General features: G+C 40.9%; 1 protein-coding gene across 1 annotated transcript; it reads left to right on the top strand.

Annotated features, from left to right (window-relative positions):
• Nucleotides 1-1,695: 1,695 nt before the first annotated feature.
• Nucleotides 1,696-18,262, top strand: LOC134601703 (fatty acid hydroxylase domain-containing protein 2-like). Its single transcript, XM_063446216.1, has 9 exons — nt 1,696-1,705; nt 1,803-1,854; nt 3,909-4,012; nt 5,612-5,727; nt 6,361-6,566; nt 7,208-7,313; nt 10,383-10,549; nt 13,072-13,194; nt 18,172-18,262. Exons 1-9 carry the CDS (start codon nt 1,696-1,698, stop codon nt 18,260-18,262), a joined length of 975 nt encoding a protein of 324 aa, XP_063302286.1.
• The last annotated feature ends 580 nt before the right edge of the window (nt 18,263-18,842 follow it).

The raw sequence follows: 18,842 nt of genomic DNA, 5'->3' as shown, positions 1-18,842 counted from the left end.
TATGTAATTTTTCAAAGTATAAGAGTACATATGAAATGATAAAATAAATCTCTGCTAAGTATAAAAAAACCCAGAAGGAATGCAGGTGGCATCAGCAAGGTGGGGAAAGCCAAACATTCCTCGCGCCAAATGTACCAATCATGAGTGAATTACAGTCTCTAAAACCAAAAAGAGAACAATAATAAAATGCATAAGGATGAAATGAAGGTAGGAAAAGAAAAAGAAAGGCTAGACAAGCTTTGTTCAACTTCATTAGAGTCCCCATGTTGAAGCAGTTGGGCCATGCTAGGAACAAACAGTCTTACATTTGACATATCCCAGTTGTGAGCATAAAAATGTATTAAAAGTAGGTTTAAAATGCAAAACCCGTGCACAGAGTTTTATGGGAAAGATGCCACTCTATGTTTCCTATTTAAAAAGGGGGGAAAGTGTTTTGTTTTTTACATTTAACTCACATGATTATAGAGAGATACAGAGTTAGATAGAAGTCCAAATCATTGAAGAAAAGTTCCCAAATTTAATTTCATCTGGTTGAGAGGGTTAATTTACATCGCGTGCAGCATGCGCTAGCTCAGCATTGCGAGAGCATCAAATGTTTGGCGGCCTAATGCCCTTGCAGTCGGGAATTAGCTTTAGGGTCCTCGCGATCAGCTCTCCAATTGTATTACTTGTCCGCGAGGGCAATTGCGGCATAAAAATGCAGTATATTAGCCATTCTGTGGTTGATATGTTTAAGTTCTGGCTATATATAGGGCAGAATTATGGTAAGTCATGACTTAAAGGGACACTGTAGTTACCAAATACAAACTTAGCTTAATCAAGCAGTTTTGGTGTATGGATCATGTCCCTGAAGTTTCACTGCTCAATTCAATGCCATTTAAGTGTTACATCACTTTGTTCCTGTCCATGTAGCTTTAGCCACACCTCCCCTGGCTGTGACTGACATAGTCTGCATGAAAACAAAATGGTTTCAATTTCAATCAAATGTAACTTACTTTAAAAGTTTTTATCTCCTGCACTGTAATTTAAACTTTAATCACATACAGGAGGCTTGTGCAGAGTCTAGCAAGCTATTAACAGAGTAGGGGATACAACATTTTAAATAAAACAGAATTTGCAATAAAGGAAGTGCAAACATTAGATGACTCTTTACAGGAAGTGTTTAGGAAATCTGTGCAGGTGTGTCTAGGGCTGCACCAAAAAAGTGATTTAACCCCTAAATGACAGAGAAGTAACCAGTGAGACTGAAGGGCCATGATCTATACACCACAACTGCTTCATTAAGTTAAAGTTGTTTTGGTGACTATAGTGTCCTTTTAATCTCTGGGTGGTTTTAGAGACAGTTATATATGTGTGGTTTTGATTGTATATTATGATAGATGTTAACCCCCGGAGTCCACACGTGGAGTCATTATGTAGTGTAACCCTCAACCGTATTATGATATTAGACTGCGAGAGTGGGGTCAACAGATACAGAGATCACCTTCAGGCGACTGTATTACTTGATAAATCAGGGTGAAATGCAAGAAAATAGTACTTATATTTGTAGATTGTCTTTCCTTTCAATGGGAATACCGTCTTCTCCAGGTCTTTTTGAAAACTGAGTATTAAGTGTTTAGATGCAGCAACAGGTGCCGGAGGCGCTTTTGAGATTCTAAACATTCCAACAAACTGAAAGTTTCATCTGTTTGGGCAATGGAGCAAGGTAAGTAGCCTGTGGAGAAAGTGAGGGGAAGCGCAGGACCATTCTCTCTTACAGGCCATGAACCTGCATATATTCTTGTAGTGCAATTTGTCCTCAGCTCAGCGGCATGCAACTGCATTTCTGTCACCTGCCAATGCTGACATTCTAGGGTGAATTAGAGCAGCAATTAAAGTATTTAAGGGACACTACAGGCACCAATATTTCCTTGATGACTAGCGTTAAGGCTCTGTATTTCCACAGGACAACAAGTTATGGGGCTCAGCGAAGAATTTTGTCAAGATTTTTGGTGTTGGTCTTGTCTTCTTTACGGTCTGTGGACAAACCCTGACGTGGTGAGTGAATAAGTTATGTGTGCTGTAACATACACTTGGTATGGAATCGATTGTCATAGCTTAGTTTTAATATTCTTTCATTGGCAAGCAGGGGGTCTGTCCCCATACCTGAAGATAGAGATTTCAGAATTCTTCTGTTTTTATTGATTTAGCAAAAACAAATTTAAGGTACATTGCACTCTGTCAATAGCTTGTGTATATAGCGTTGGCTTATTTACATGTCTCACTAGGGGAACTTATTCTGGCAAAATAAATAGTGCATGTGTCACAAAGCGAGACTTTAATGTGTCACATGGCACAAGATGCAGAGCCTTCCCCCATGCTGAGATATCTGCCTGGCAGTTGCGGTTTAAAAATAAAGGTTGTTGCTGTTTGTACCAAGAAAGAAGCCGGCTGTCTCATTCCTTGCTGCAAATATCCAAGATCTAATTTAATGTGAATGCTGGTGGATAAAGGGATGCAAGTTAGTGGAGGTACCCATGGACGATATTAGTCTGTATCGTCACGGTATGGATTGACTGTATTGAAGTGTAGTCTGGTTTACATATATTTATACAATGCAAGAAATGTCAGAATAACAGTATTACATAAAATTGTTTTTCTGACACTGCTGGACAACTGAAAAACATGATAAACATATTCCAAATAAGAACACGTTTTTTGGGGGGAAAACATTGATTGAAGTTTAGACTTTAGACAGATTTTCCTCACCTCATAAAATCCATGAGAAATGCTACTGTGAGTTCTTGAGTGTACATTTGTTTTACCTTTTTAGAAAAATAGGAGCAGCACTCACAAATAGCACTTTCACAAATAGCACTTTCACAAATAGCACTTTCACAAATAGCACTTTCACAAGTAGCAAAATGCGTGCTTTGATCCAGCTCCTGTGAAGTCATCATTACTGATGAATTGTGGCTAATCAGATGCATTGGGACTAAAGTCAGAATGGAGTCAGAATGGATCTGTACTAAACACGGCAATACCATACAGGACCATGCAGACTGCAAAATCCAGAATTGTTCACATTACTTAACAATGTCTGGATTTTACAATTTAGGTCCTGAACAGGACTGAATTAGATCCAGATTTCAGTTGCACTGGACAAGTGAGGTCTAGACTGAATTCTTATAAAAAAAAATCCAAACTATTTGATAAATAGTTTTAAAAAAAAAACCTGGTGGGGGAAAGGTTAATTGTGTAGTGTGGCCAGTAAAAAAAAATAAAAAAAATTAAATAAATGAAAAGCATATGGGAGTCGATCAGACCCTCATATTACTATAAAGGAGGTATTTTACCTCTCTATTTCCCCACCTGATGTGTAAGCCAGCCAATCAGTGCACTCTGACAACCAAGTCTCAAGAGAAGCACATATTCTAGAGGTACTTCTGGGAGTTTACTGGACACCACATCTCTGCAGAAGGACATCCGGCGTCAGTGAAATCCCCAAAAGAATGCATTGAGGCAATGCTTTCCTATAAGGAATGCCTAATGCGCTTGCAGCACAGGCACATTAGGTTCCCCCGACGGATGATGGAGGAGGATGCGGAATCGGTTAAGTGATTAAAGAGTTTTTAACACGTTATGTTCAACAAAGGGAGCACAAGGGAGTGGGGCACTAAAGGGCCCTATTGAAATTTGATCATTTACACCTGATTCTGCCTATCCAGACAATTACTGGCGTTTAGTGAATAACCCCAGTGGTGCATGATTGGCAATTGCTGCAATCTGCCAACAGTTCGTCTCAGAGAAGCATTGCAAACTGGGAGAAGTCTTTACTTGCCTTTGCATTTTTTGTTTTAACTACTGCTCTGTATCTTCTATCATATAAAAGTTACATATGGATTTTGGTGTACATTCCTGTTATTCAGGCTCTTGCAGCATTTCTGGTGGGAACAGGGAGACTCCTGGCAAGAGCAATGGGAGAAACTGTACAATTACTACAGTGACAATGAACTGGCTTTATTCTTCTTGTGTAAGTACCAAGTCAAACAAATGGATGTAAGGCAGAAATATTACCAAACAAAGCATCGTATGTTATACTCCATTAAAAACAATATTGAGAATTTCTAAGAACAAGAAAAGTTTAAAAAGAAACAGCGTGGCACTTTTTAATTTTTTCACTGTAGAAAAATATTTAACTTTATGTTGATTGAAAAGACATATGCTGTCCATGTCAGTTTTTGCCCCCTCTCCCCCAAGTGCAAGACTCGCCAAGAGGTAGATCCCCATCTGTTGTACTACTCCAATGATGCTCTGCTAGCTGGGTCATCATTGCAGGGTTGTATTTGTCAGCAGTGTAAGCATGTTTTGTATAGTGTATATGTATACATGTAGGAGTGTATTTGTATTTATTCTTGGCATTGATTGCAGTGATATACTTGTGTGTAGGGGTGCTTGTATATAATGTTAGTGTTTTAATGCAAGGGTGTGTTTGTATGTAATGTTTGCGCAGCGCTTGATTTCATGGGTGTGTTTGGATGTAATGTTGGCTTTTAAATGTGGTTATACATTTGTGTGTAGTGTTAATGCTTGAGTGAAAAGATGTGTTTGTATATATTTTTGGAGTATTTAATGCAGGAGTGTATTTGTAGGTAATATTTGTGATACACACATATAAACTCATTGACACATAAACACAAAAATATTTACATTGACACATTCACACACATAGATACATACACTGACACATACACACGCACACATTGACATAGAGGTACCCACATATAGACACGTACACTGACACATACACACACACTGACACATGCACACACAGATACACACACTGACATATACACACAGATGCAAACCCTGACACACAGATGCACACTCACACATACATAGATGCACAACCTGACACACAGGTGCACAACCTGACACACAGGTGCACACACAAACAGACACACATGCACACACCCTGACACACAGGTACACACACTGACATATACACACCTTGACACACAGATACACACATAATCTCACATACATACACACATAAATGTCATAATGTTTGTATCTGCAGCCACCATCCTGTTAGCATACCTTTTGTGTCTCGTAGGGTGGCTTGCTTGATGGCAGCACTGCAACAGCTAACTTTGAGGTTTCACACAGCACAGGCAGAAGCAGGCTCTTTAGGCTAGTTGAGTGGTGGCTTAGCTCACATTATGTCAATCTTTATGCTGGGACCCCAGTCTTCTTGCTGTAACCCCACACTGCCCGTCGCAAATCTGATCATCTGTAACATATAGATGAGCAGGTACTGCCTGGGAATTGAACTGCAAAGTAAAGGAACAGCATTCTAATGCTAAATTTAGTACATGAAAGCCATTCACATGCATTCCCCTCCATTTAAGCCCTGATTATCATGCTTTTTCTTTTCTTTTCTTCATATTTCAGCATTGACATCATATGTGTCATTTTTTTTTTACGTATTGTTCTAAAGACTTAACCCCTTAAGGACACATAACATGTGTGACATGTCATGGTTCCTTTTTATTCCAGAAGTTTGGTCCTTAAGGGGTTACGTCAATATAGATCCCCCCCCAAAAAAGTTTTTTTTTCTTTTAACCCACAGGCACAATAGTGATTCCAGCCTTGTCCTTCTGGATGTATAATGCTGTCCTGATTGTGATTCACTTGACTGGAAAGCCTCATTTCTTCACTGAATATAAAATTCAGAAGAATCATCCAGTAAATATGAATAGTTGCAAGCTTTATTAATTGCAAATATATGACTGTTTCTAGCGGTGAAGTAGATGGGAGTGTCCAAAGGATCATCTTGAGATGGTTCCTCAAGGAAGTTGTATTTCCAATTCTTGTGTATTTAATTTATTTACTTTAATTTTACATAGAAACCTTTCATGCTTATATAAAAGGACAAAAGCCATATTCTCTTGCAGACCCTTCTTTTCCAAGCTCTTGGTCATAATTCTGAAATACATGTACCGTAAGTAAAAAGGACACTGCTTACTTAAAACATAGTCTTGTGGCTCTATGCATGTGGCATAGGTCTGTCTTCTTACTTGAGAGTATGTTTTACATTTGGTAAATGCTCAGCCCCACGTCAATCCCTCAGGTTTATAAAAAAGTCTTCTGTAACCAAATAGAATTGTTAATTGTTGTAATCAAATGTAAATTCTGACAGATAACTTGGGTCTCTAAATGATTTGTACTCAATTGGTGTCATAGGCAAGTGTGTTGTTCAGTTTATCTTTGTGAATTAGTATAGATATGCTTGAAGTGATTTTGTCAAAACTTCATTTACAATGTAATGCTTTTCCATAGAATTTTTCACTACTACCACATTCTGTGTTTAATACTTAGGCGGATCTGGCCAAGCTCGGACGTGCCTTGATCACTGTAGTCTGCAACCAGATCTTCATCTCTATCCCAATGATAATGCTGATGTATCCAATAATGAAGTACTTTGGCAATCCATGCAGCATCAAGTTACACACATATTACTTGGTTTTACTGGATTTGATTATCTGTGTGTTAATTGAAGAAACCTTCTTTTACTATTCACATTGGTGAGTCACAATAAAAGAAGCAAAGGAGTAGAAAACCACAGATGCTCAGAGCGATATCTCTCCAATATACCATATTTACTCAAATCTCATGCACACCTTTTTTTTGAAAATACATTTTCCAAAATTTGAATGCGCCTTAGATTCGAGTCAAAATTCAAAATTTTCTAGCGTATTGCATTTTGGCAAATTAAAACTGGTGAATAAAAACTGGCAAATTCACATAGGCTTTATTCCTGAGAAAAGGCTTAAGAAAGAATAAACTTAACATGTATAACTAGAATGGAAATACCATTAATGTTACTATGGTATATGGCAATAAACATTTTCATTGTAGCACAATGTTGTATAGTAGTATCTTCTTGTATAAATGCGCATTACATTCGCGTGCAAAAATATCTTTTAGCTCCCAAGTTTCAAAAAAGTGCGCATTAGATTCGATGGCGCATTAGATTTGAGTAAATACGGTATTTATGTAGGTGGGTGGGTGGGTGGATCTAAATATAAAGATCCTTCAGTGGTTTTTGTTTGGTACAAGATTCCAAAAGCTTGAGTGCTGAGTAAGGACATAATGATTTCTGAGAATCAATTAGCTATATCACCATAACAAACATAGTGACTCATATAACTTTCCTCTGATACAGGCTTTTACACCACCACAAGATTTACAAATATATCCACAAGAAGCACCACGATTGGACGGCACCTATAGGAATTGTTGGCTTCTACTCTCATCCTTTAGACCACATTGTAAGTAGAATTAAAAGTGCCTTAAAGGGGCACTAAAAGCACCAAATCAACTTTAGCTTAATGAAGTGGTTTTGGTGTGTGGATCATGCCCCTACAGTCTGACTGACCAATTCTCTGCCATTTAGGAATTAAATCACTTGGTTTATGCAACCCTAGCCACATCTACCGTGGCTGTGACCCGAACAGCTTCTCTACACACTTCCTCTGAAGATATCTAATTTTTAAACTTCCTTTATTGCAGAGTGTGTTTTATTTAGTGTTTCCTATCTATAGCTCTTTAATTGCCTTTCAGATTATGCAGAAGCCTCCTATGTGTGATTAAAGTTAAATTTACAGAGCAGAACAGAAGGACATCTAAAAAAAACACAATCTGCTGTAAGATCTGATTGAACAAAAAAAATCAAGTGGCTGTATGGTTCACACCCAGGAGTGTTATAGTTAGAGCTGCATAATCAGAAGCAAAAGTGATACAACTTCTTAATCGAGGGTATTGAGCAATGACACTGCATAGGCATGATCAATACACCACACCTATTTTATTAGGCTAAAGTTATTTTCGTTAAATAGAATATCAAGAATATTTGCTGGGTTCTGAAAGAGAACACACTGTGAGTTCACACCCTTCTGTACATGATGCTTCTTACAGATCTGCGAGGAAACCCTCACCCATTTCTCCTGGAAGACCCTCTTGTAGCTTGGACTCTAGCAGAGATTCCTAGCATGTAGATTAAATTTTGCACGTGGCTAAGGACATCTTATGGGACTCGTGGGCCCAGAGGATGAGACGTAGCTACCTCTCCGTTTGGAATTCCTGGACTGTTTTATGCCAGGCTTTCTCTGGGGCAGTTATCGGCTAAATTTACCTTCCTTCTGTGCTTGGTCTCCTTTCAATTATTGTCAGGTATTGGACATTTGGGCCTTTGACATGGATGCTTTAGCGGATATCTTATATTCAGCGGGCAGGATTCAGACTTCTTATTTTTGTCCATCTTCTAATGCCACCTTTTCTCTTATTTCTCAGTGCTAAAAATTCAAAATATAAAGGCTCCTGTCATGTGGTAAAATGAAAGATTATGTTAGCTTTAGTATACTAATAATCTTAATTTTAGTAATGACAGGAGGTGAGTATTTTCCCTCCCTTCCTCTCCCTTCTTCTTTTCTGTTCTACATTCTTGACATGTTTTCTGCTTGTCTCCATGTTTTGCATATATTTTTTGTGTTTGCTAGTTTATCTCATATACATTATTTTTTGCGCTTTTTGAGGTTATAAACTGATTTGTGGTATTTTGGTGTACATATATGTGGCAAAGATGCCTCTGCCACATGTTCCTGGAGGAGCCTGCTGAGTAGCCTCCTGCCTAAATACTTTGGGCCCGGTAAAAAGCATGTAAAAAAACTCTGTTCATGTGGTTTCCCTGGACTGTTTGGGAACTAAACTAAAGACCACCTGGGGGCTTGTTAAACCCTATTGACACCATTGTAACGATTCTCACCTCAGTGTTCTAAGTGTTCGCCTGGGTGGCCGCCGTTCGTATGCACAAGTGTTCGTCGAGTGCATGGAACTAAAATCGGACACTCGACTTCACGAACACCGCTGAACTTCCATCCCCTCCTGCGTTCAGTACTTTACTAGATGAGCACTGTTTGGTGGAATCGTTCGTATGGATTAGGGGAACAAGTTCCACGTTATGACTATGAACTACGTTCGGTAGGTTATTCGTTTTTGTACTCCCGAAAGAGACCGACCGCTATTTTGGGCAGGAGCCTCGTGTGTGGTCGGTCAAAACTTTACCCCAGTGGTGTTTCGGCTGTATTCATGGGATCTGAGCACTTTTTGGATATGTTGTATGCTCAGATCCAGGCTATCCTTGCATATAAGACTTGAGGGGGTACATGGTTCTATTATGTGTGTTTTGGGGGTTTATAAAATATTGTAGATTTTTCTGCACCTGAGAGATAATTTAATTATATGTTTTTTTCCAGGTAATTATCTCTCAGGTACAGAGGATCATGGGAGGGAATACCCTGTGATTCTGTATTGGAAACCCCATGTAGGGGCTTTTGCATAAAAGGCTGTGTATGGCCCTGAATAAAACTGGCTCATGTTCGGGGGGAACAGCTATACTTGCTATATTCTCTGGATGAGAGGTCTACACATTGGGAATTGGATCCAGGACTTGGGTCCAGGGTGGGAGGAGATGGCGAGATCCCAACCAAGCTGTGGTAGCTAGGGGCTGGAAGTCCTTATGGTGTCCTGGTGAAGTGCTTATGGTACTCGGTGAGAACTACGAATCGTGATTGGCGGAGGTACCCAGGTGGGGTACCAGGCGGTCCGCCACAATATATTTGGATTTGATGTTTAGATTAGTTTATTGTAGGTGACTATGAGTCATTGAGTGGCTTCAGTTGTTTATGTTGCACATGTCTTCTTAACTTATGTCTAAGCCTGTTACACTCTATTTTAGTTTGATTTACTTCAGAGGATGCAGCTGATGTTCAGACCCCGGTGTCTTGGTCTTCGTTCTAATGGATGCTGATTCCAGGATTTATAGTTATTTTGACTTGTTTTATGTTATCTTATTCTACCTATGTTTGTTGCATTAGGAAAGAGGAGATGCTTAAGTTTATTGTACCTTATATACACCTTTTTTTTTTATTGGTTCTTTGTTTTTATGTGTTTTTCTTTGCTGCTATGGAGCTAAGTAAAGAAAAATAATGCAAAATACTTGCCTTCTGTCATTACTAAAATTAAGATTATTAGTACACTAAAATTAGCATAATCTTTAATTTTTTTATGAGAAGATTTGTGCTAGTTTCAGAGTAAATTCCATGTACAACAAACTCTAGAAGTGAAACACTCCTCATAAAGAATGTTCTTTGAAACAACATGTTTGCAATGACATATATTAGGAGTAAACACACACAACATAAGTTGCACACTTTTAAAACTATGTTTATCTACGAGGTTTTGTAGCTTTCTATACATTTCTGAAATCCTTTTTTTTGAGAATTGACTATGTATACCCCATTGATTGCACTGACTTTTTCAATACTTTCTTATCTTTGCAGTTATCTAACATGTTGCCAGCCATAATTGGTCCAATGCTAATGGGATCTCATGTGACTTCCATTATGTTGTGGTTCTCTATTGTTGTAATTGGCACCACAATCACACACTCTGGCTACCACCTGCCTTTTCTCCCATCCCCACAATTCCATGATTTCCATCATCTCAAGTAAGTGGGATAAAGAGCAAAAACAGAAACAGATTGCAACTGAGACGTCACCCATTACCCCTATAGTCTTGTCTAATTATTTTGATACCTTTTGTTAGCATATGAAGTCAATATTGTTTATTTTAAATACAAATCTATCCTTTCTAATCCACCCACTTAATACTTAGATGGCCTAGTTGTCCCTTAGCATATGATAATCGCATAGCATATCTTGGAGTAATTTATCCACGTTGACCTATCAACGTCTTCAATATGAAAATATCAGAGTTTACCTGAAAAATATATAGTCTAGTCCAGGCTTAGAGCAATCTCCAGGAGACCACTGATTATAAAAAACAAACCCATCTCCAAAACTGCATTCCAACCAAATATGGAAATATTGCACTGCATCTTCTATCTATATCTATAGCACATAGTTCCCGTTGATCTGTATATATAGTTTGTATTTAAAGTCCTTCTCCTTAGTTAAAGTATGTGCAGTTAATCTACATCTATTTAAGTTATTTTTTTCATTCCTACCAATAATTATAACCTGACTTTGAGGCTTTACAGTAAAGTAAAGTCTAATTTGTAGGTGGGTGAAGATAAAGGGAAAGAACAACAAATAGATTAGAATAACAAATAAAAAAAGAAATATAATGAAAAAAAAAAGTGTTGAACAGCTGAAAGGTAAGTGTCATCCAAAATGTTTTGTAATAGTTTCTAATATGAAAGAAGGAATATGTCATTGTTCAAGCCAACGTCATGCCATACTTAAATCATTCCTTATATGCAATTTTTTATCTCATATTAATCACAGGCTTATATGGGCTGCCTACTGGATTTGTGGCAATGTTCCCCTTTTTTCTTTTCTTGGCTGTTAGCCCGCATGATATTCAGAGAAGCATTGGCGGTTGTGTAAAAAAGTGCTAAAAATGTGTGCATATACACCATTTTCTTATGTATGACTCTGTTTTGGAAGTTTTTTTTCCGATTGTATTTTACCATTGATCACGTTCACAAGATAGGACAAATTAGTAATATTATTAGGAAAAACAGGCAAAGGATTACCTTCCATCTCTTACCAGTCCCAAAAACCTGCCACTGTCGGGAAGAAAATGCTTCGTTTTGCACCTGTTTTTTTATAAACCGGGCCGGTGCTAGACTATAATTTTATGCTCTAAGTTAGAACAGCTACTTGCACCCCCACCCCCTCTCCCCCCAAAAAAATAAAATTGCCAACTGTTTGTGCCTCGTTCCCCCCCACCCCATTGTATGTCTCTTTCTCCCCAACCCTTTTATGTATCACTTTTTCCTCTTCCCCAGCCACTCTGTGTTTCTCTTCTCCTAGCACCTTTGTGTGATTCTCAAGCTATCCAGCCCCTATGTGTGTCTCTTTCTTCCCCAACTCCTTTGTGTGCCTCTCCCTCCCCTTCCCCAGCCCCTCTGTGTGTGTCACTGTGTCCCCTTCCCTGGCCCCTCTGTATGTGTCATTGTGCCCTTCACCAGCCCCTCTGTGTTACTGTTCCCTTGCCCAGGCCCTTTTGTGTGCCATCCTCTCCCCCCCCCCCCCCAACTCCCCCTGCGCATCTGCTCCACTCCCCTGTGTAGCATGGCCAAGCTGACTGCAGGTAGAGGATTTTCTGTATCCTCTCCCCAGTGTGACAAGAAGCTGTTAGTTTCCCCAGTGAGCATATCCTGTCAGACGGGGTAGAGGATACATAAGATCCTGTACCCGTGGTCCACATGCTATGTTCAAATTAGTGACAGGCGGGGTGAGTGCTGTGCGCTCTCGTCCTGCCAGTCACACGGTGCCTGGACATTGCTCTCCCCAGCTGGTGCACCCTAGGTGGCTTCCTAGTTTGCCTAGTGGTAGTGTCAACCCTTCTTATGCATTGGAAGTGACAAATTTGTTAACCCCAAAAAATTGAACAGGAAAATAATATTTTCTTAATTTAACAATCAGACATAGGTAATAAAAGACCCTACTAGTCCCCAAGCTCCGCAGTCTATTTTCCCTGTCCTAGATGACAAACAGGGATGATTTATCTCCCATAGGTACGTTTTATTTTTTGGTCTCACCTACCATCTTTAACATGGTACTCCCAGGGGTGGTCAGTGTCACAATTCGGTTTACTCTGTCTGGTGCAGTACCTGCACCCAGACTGAGATCTCTCTCTGTTCCCAGATGGCCTTACTTTGTAATTATCTTCTCCCTATTTAGTTGAGCCTCACACCTTCTTGTTGTCTAATATATACACATGAATATTAATATCTGAACCCAAACATTTGCCAAACGTAACCTGTTCCATTTCCACATAGTGTTTTAATGTATTAGATAATTGAATCTAAATATCCTGCTTTTGTCTTACGTGGAGGGTTTACATTACCAGCTACCAAAGGAAATGCTAGAATTCTGGAATTAACCCTTACCTTTCAACCAATAAAATTGATGCAGACTTTATAATAAATGCATTTTAGTTGTCTAGTTGCATGGATGGACCTTTAATTCAGCACGGCTAAAACATGTTTTTGTATTTCAGGAGTAACCAGTGCTATGGAATTGTGGGAATTCTGGACAGATTGAATGGGACAGATTTGTTATTTAGGCAAAACAAAGCCTATGACAGACACATCTTACTATTCGGACTCACCCCACTCAATAAAAAAAAAAAAAATAATACCAGTGACCTACATCAGTCAGATGGCTGAGAAGACGGACGTATCTTAAGCATATAGTTTCCTGTCCACACATCAGTCCCTTAGTATTATTTAAGCATACCCCATTTCATTGTGTAGTAAACCATTATTATGATTCCCATAGACTCCACCCCAGCTTATATAAATTAAAGTTAAAATTAGATTCCATAGGACAAGAGGTTATTGACTGTAGAAGTAAGAGTAGTCAGTAGCAGAACTAATAAAGAGAAGGCCCTGGTATCCACCACATCAGATTAAGGTTGGCCAAGAAGTAGATCCTCAGCTGTCATACAATTTCCACAATGATTTGCCAGCTGGGGTTTTCCCATTTGTTCAATCCTTACATGGCAGTATTTGTGTGCATTTTCTATGTGTTTGAATGTAAGAGTGTTAATTTATGGAGTGGGTGTGTCAATACACAGGTTTACTTGTATGTGTTACACACACTCAGAAATAAGTCAAAATTTATATATTTTAGCCACCCTCCTGTTTCCATCACTCCAGTGGGATTTGGTTTTGGCAAGTGAAAATGGGCTACAGGCTAGCAGAGACTGATAGAGCTAGCTGGTCAGTGCACCAACCAGGCCCTAGATTAGAGATGCCTATTGGGTGGGCCACCAGTGCCACCAATGGGTCACTCAAGCTTGTGGACATGGGGCAGCTGCACTGTCCATAGTTTCACCACTTTAAGTAGGAATACTAGCAGTTTGTAAGGAATGGACAGTGGGCAGTGGCGTACCTACCATGGTTGCAGGGGTTGAAGCTGCAACCCACCCCGTTACTCCATGGAGCCTGGCCACAGCTGTGGCCACTGCAACCATGGGCCACCATCATGTCAGGGGGCCGGGGCCCGCAATTGCTGGGTGACTGGCAGGAAAGGAGCGCTGTGCTGTGGGGCTTCCCTCCTGTTGCTGTGGGTAGTGTGGCCGAGCTGACTGCAGTCTGACAAGAAATGCTCACTAAGAGAGCACTTCCTGTCAGACTATACCACTGCGGTGAGCAGGTACAGGAGCTGAGGAGGGAATGGATGGGCTGGCGGGGAAGGAATGGGACACAGAGAGGGAATGGACATATGGAAGGGCTAGGGGGGAGGGAATGAGACCCATAGAGGGACTGTGGGTTTCAAATTATGCCTCCGGCAGTGGGAATAGGAGTTGGGGAGAGCAGTGATAACTGAATATAAAATATTATAAGCGTTATTCATCAAAGTGTGCATTGCTGGCAATTCTAAGTAAATTTGATGCCCAAGTAACCATACTAAAAACATAGCTGACCAGTTTGGCAATTGGGGTCTAAAATTGGAAATTCACTTTGAATTCCCAGCAATTTCTACTTAAGTGAGTGAATAAGCTTTCAGTGATGCCTTTCCTATGTTCACGCAAATTTATATCAAGAACTTGAGGAAATTTGAAGTATCTACAAACAAGCCATCTAAATAAGCAAATGCCAATGTTACAAGCTTCTAAATGTTGGATGATATATATTTTTTTTTTAATCTGGGTATATTCTAATGTATAGTCTCTGTTTCAATACATTTTTGGTGCATATGTAATATTATGTAAATATTCTGTCACGATAGTAAGGTATACAGGAAGTTGTTCTAATTGTATCCTGTTATAATAGTAATCATTTTATTATTAGAAATGCAAGAACTTTTCTTCTGTACCTTTGAGATTCAGTAAAGTGCCCTGCATCATGACTCGCACTGAAACTTTCCACAGGGTAAAGGGATGAAACTAGGTCTCTCAGAATTGGAGAATGAAATGGCACTATTCTATATATTCTAAAGATTCTAGAAACATGTCCATACTTAATTTCACCTCTCCTCAATATCAAAGACCATTCACTTTCTAAAACCCTAACTCCCCAAATTTTAAAAGCCCGCCTATCACCAAACGAACTCAATAAAAGAAACAGATTGTACACCCTCTCATCAGACTATACAGACAGACACTGGAGACCATTTTTTTTTTTTTTTTTAGAAAAATGCACTACAGAGCACCTTACACATCATATAGAAGAAAGGAGAAAAAAGAGAAACCTCACTTTAGAGGAAGAAGCAGTGAGAAAAGAGTTAAAAAAAGGAAGGAGAGAATGAAAACAAACACAGACCAAAAATGTACCTCAGCATTTGGCATTGTTAACCTATCTAACAAAGTTTTTTTTTTTTTTTTTAAATTCTTTATTTTTTCTGTGCATGAAAATAACAAGCATTTGTGATGTGCCACAACAGCACGCATATTTTATCTGTCAAGATTCTCATGTTGGCACTAAAGAACTGCACAATTTTTCTTTTTGTTATCGTTTGGTACAAGCTATAAACATTTTTAACATAAACGTAAATTAAGGTAAATCGTAAGCTTATATTTTGCAGCAATAAACAGTAAACCCTGGCTCACCCTGTGGATTAATCACGTTACACTACTAAAGTTAGAGCTGACCCCTGTGTCATGAATGTCAGCACTTCCGAGGGCAAGTTAAAAACAGAGGAGGACTGAACAGTAAATAGCATTTGCGTATGATCTGTATGAATATGTGCCTGTGAAGGTGGTCTGCCGTTAGAGATATGCTAAGCACTCCATATTAACATGTTAAGGCTGCCCGTGTCTACTATATGGTGGGTCACCTGTATATGGTATCACAGGCTGTATGTGTGGGAGCATGTATGGATAGGGCTTCTGGGAAACCCATCAGGGACCAGTAGTACAAGTATCAACCAGTAAAATAGGAGAAACGAGGGCTAAAATAAGTCATGAATGCCTCTGCCTCAATACACATCTGTCAGTTGCTAGCTCAAATATCACTTATCTCAGAGAGACAGGGCTGGATGTTGATGCGAGACATATTCCACCTCAGCTGCAGGAATGTGGTGGTGGAACAGTCCAGGCCGCAGTGTGGCAGCAAAGGTCAGCCAACTCCTTTAATCGGCAGTGGCATGGCACAAACCGGAAGCTCCCATAGAGCTGCGGTATCACGGGCCAAGAGAGCCTCAGGGGCTCCTCCGTTGCTTCCCGGGCCTCCGTGAGTACCTCGGGTGGCGGGGATTTTCCCTTGGTGGCGTGATGGCTGCTCTGCTCCCCTTGCGGTGTCACGGGTAGGTATCTCTGGGTGTCTTCTTGCTGTGGGGACAAGGTCCGTCTGAGTTGTGTTTCTCTGTGGGTGTTTGACCCGTGGGTAGGCCGCCCCGGCTCTACAGGTGTGCCTCTTTATTGTGCGTCTCGTTGGGCCTTGGATGGAGGTTCTCTGGTTGCGTCGGGGCCCTGGTAGGCGGTGTCAGGTTCGCGGTCTGCGAGCATTAGGACAGGGCGAAGCCCTCAGTGCCCTTTGCTGCTTCGTACCGGTCTTTGGTCCGGCCGTGTGCCTTGTAGTCGGCCCGCATGCAGGCGAGGTAGCGGGCGGTCGAGGGCTCAGTGTGGTTGTTTGGGACTTTGTCAGTATGGCCCTCCACCGCGCCCAAAAGTGTTCGAAGGCTGCCGCTATGCGGTCTTCGTGGCGGATATCGCTTGTCAGCTGTGCTGGTAGAGGTTGGGTGGCTGGAGCTCGGTCGGCTGCCGCCATCTTGGCATCCGGGTGCGGGTTACTGGAGGCTGTGGATATTCGTAGGGTTCTGTGGCCCTGTGGAGTGTGGACCGGGATTACCCCCGCCGGTCCATAGGGGGGGGGAGTAGGGGCCCTTAGGCGTTGAGGTAGCTAGTCGTGGCGGTGGGAGAGCGGCCGTCCCTCCCACGCTCGCCATGTGACTAGGCCCCGGACACCTGTCCGGTGAGAATATCAGGTGATGCCGTTTGTGAGATGTCATTCCGCTCTGCTGAACTTCCAGTTTCGTTTGCTGGCCTTTGTGGCCCGATTAGTCGCTTCTTGGGTAGTGAAAATTGATTAATCGTGTAGCTTAGTGCAGGAGCTCTGGAGTTTCATGTCCTCACGGCTCTGCTGTCAGGCCCTGCCCCCCTCTAACAAAGTTTTAAATGCAACAGCTGTTTTAAGTAAAGTTATTAAATATGCCCCTACCTGAAAATGGAACTCCTTCTCTGCCTTTGTTGATATAAGCAAATTTGTGAGAAATGCCACTCTCTGTTGCATACATACAGGGGTCGCAGATGCGACCGAGCTCGTCACTCCAGGGGGCCCAGCCGCCCTATGGACCCGGCGACTGGTTGCACGTGAAGGGGCCATCGGGTGGCCCATGCTGTTAGGGTGACCCGATGGCTATGGATTTCCAGGAGGCCCGGTCAGCGCTGCGGTGCTTTAACAACGTGACCGGGCCCTCTTTGATGACATCATAGCTGGGAGGAAGTTACTGCCCCGGTCACTCCTCCCAGCTATCAGACAGAGCCGCGCAGGAGGAAGAGAGGAGGGAGTCAGAGTGGGAACTTCCATCTGGCTGAGCCTCCACTGGATCCCAGGGAAGTCTTTTAGATGCAGGAGGGTGACTAAAATATTTTGTATATGTGTTTGTTTGTATGCATGTTTGTGTGTCTGTATGAATGTTTCTGTGTGTGTGTGTGTGTGTATGTCTGTGAATGTATGTGTTTGTATGTGTGTGTGTGTGTCTGTATGTGTGTTTGTATGTGTGTGTGTCTGTATATATGTGTCTGTGTGTGTTTGTATATATGTATGTGTCTGTATGTATGTGTGTTTGTATGTATGTATGTGTGTATATATGTGTCTCTGTGTGTGTGTGTGTGTGTGTGTGTGTATAATACTGTTATTTTCTTTCCCTGGCTATTCTTCATAGCAGCATCATGCTCTATTCCTCCTGGGTTTTTCAGCTAGGGCAATTTACTAGACTGACAGCTAGTGATGTACTAACCCATAAGTAATGATTCCATACAGAACAGCCAGGAAAATAAAATGGTGGTAAGTATTATACAAAGCTTCTGCTTTTTCACACTTGAAAAGTGAATACAACATTTGACATATGCATAGTCCAGCATCTGCAGTATAAGCCTCCCCCCCCCCCCCCAAAAAAAAAAATCCACGGATACTCAGACACCTTATGTTTGGGAAAATTATCACAGATTTATTAATAAATAAAATATATATATAAATTATTAAAGGTCATTGTCAACATATTTAACATAACATCTCAGCCCCAACTCTTAACAATTCGACGCTGAAAATTACCCCTATAAACAAACAATATTAACATATATTAACATAAATAACATCTAACCACTTAAACCATTGCTATCGAGGGCAGGATTTACCATGTTCCACCATGTAGAGGTATACCAAGATACACCCTACACACACCAGGTTCGGAGCTACCGACGAGCTTGAACCAACCAAAATTTAACCAAACCTAACAGTTCTTAGCGAACTAAATTATGTTACAACTGGACAAACAACCATACCCCTCAACTTGTTTATCCATCCTCTGCCACAGCTCAGAGCTCGACACCTTGAACAACACCCGCTGCAATCCCTCCTGAAACCCCAATAACAGAAAGTCAACACCCACATCAGAGAGGTGCACTCCATCTTGCCTATAAAGCCCTGCAAGTCGCTTCTCTAAATCCCTATGCCAGACCACAACACCCCCAAACCATCTAACATAAGCTGCCATCAGCTTACTCACCTTTACCCTACTCTTAGTTACTGCCCTGGGATCCCT

The sequence above is a fragment of the Pelobates fuscus genome, chromosome 3, assembly GCF_036172605.1.
Source record: "Pelobates fuscus isolate aPelFus1 chromosome 3, aPelFus1.pri, whole genome shotgun sequence".
NCBI classification, from domain to species: domain Eukaryota; kingdom Metazoa; phylum Chordata; class Amphibia; order Anura; family Pelobatidae; genus Pelobates; species Pelobates fuscus.
This window is presented reverse-complemented; position numbering and strand designations above follow the sequence as displayed.

Excerpts from the sequence above, each read along its gene's own strand:
- LOC134601703 (XM_063446216.1), top strand. Across the intron at positions 1,855-3,908 it reads GCCAATGCTGACATTCTAGG|GCTCTTGCAGCATTTCTGGT; the intron begins GTGAATTAGAGC and ends CCTGTTATTCAG. Across the intron at positions 6,567-7,207 it reads TTCTTTTACTATTCACATTG|GCTTTTACACCACCACAAGA; the intron begins GTGAGTCACAAT and ends CCTCTGATACAG.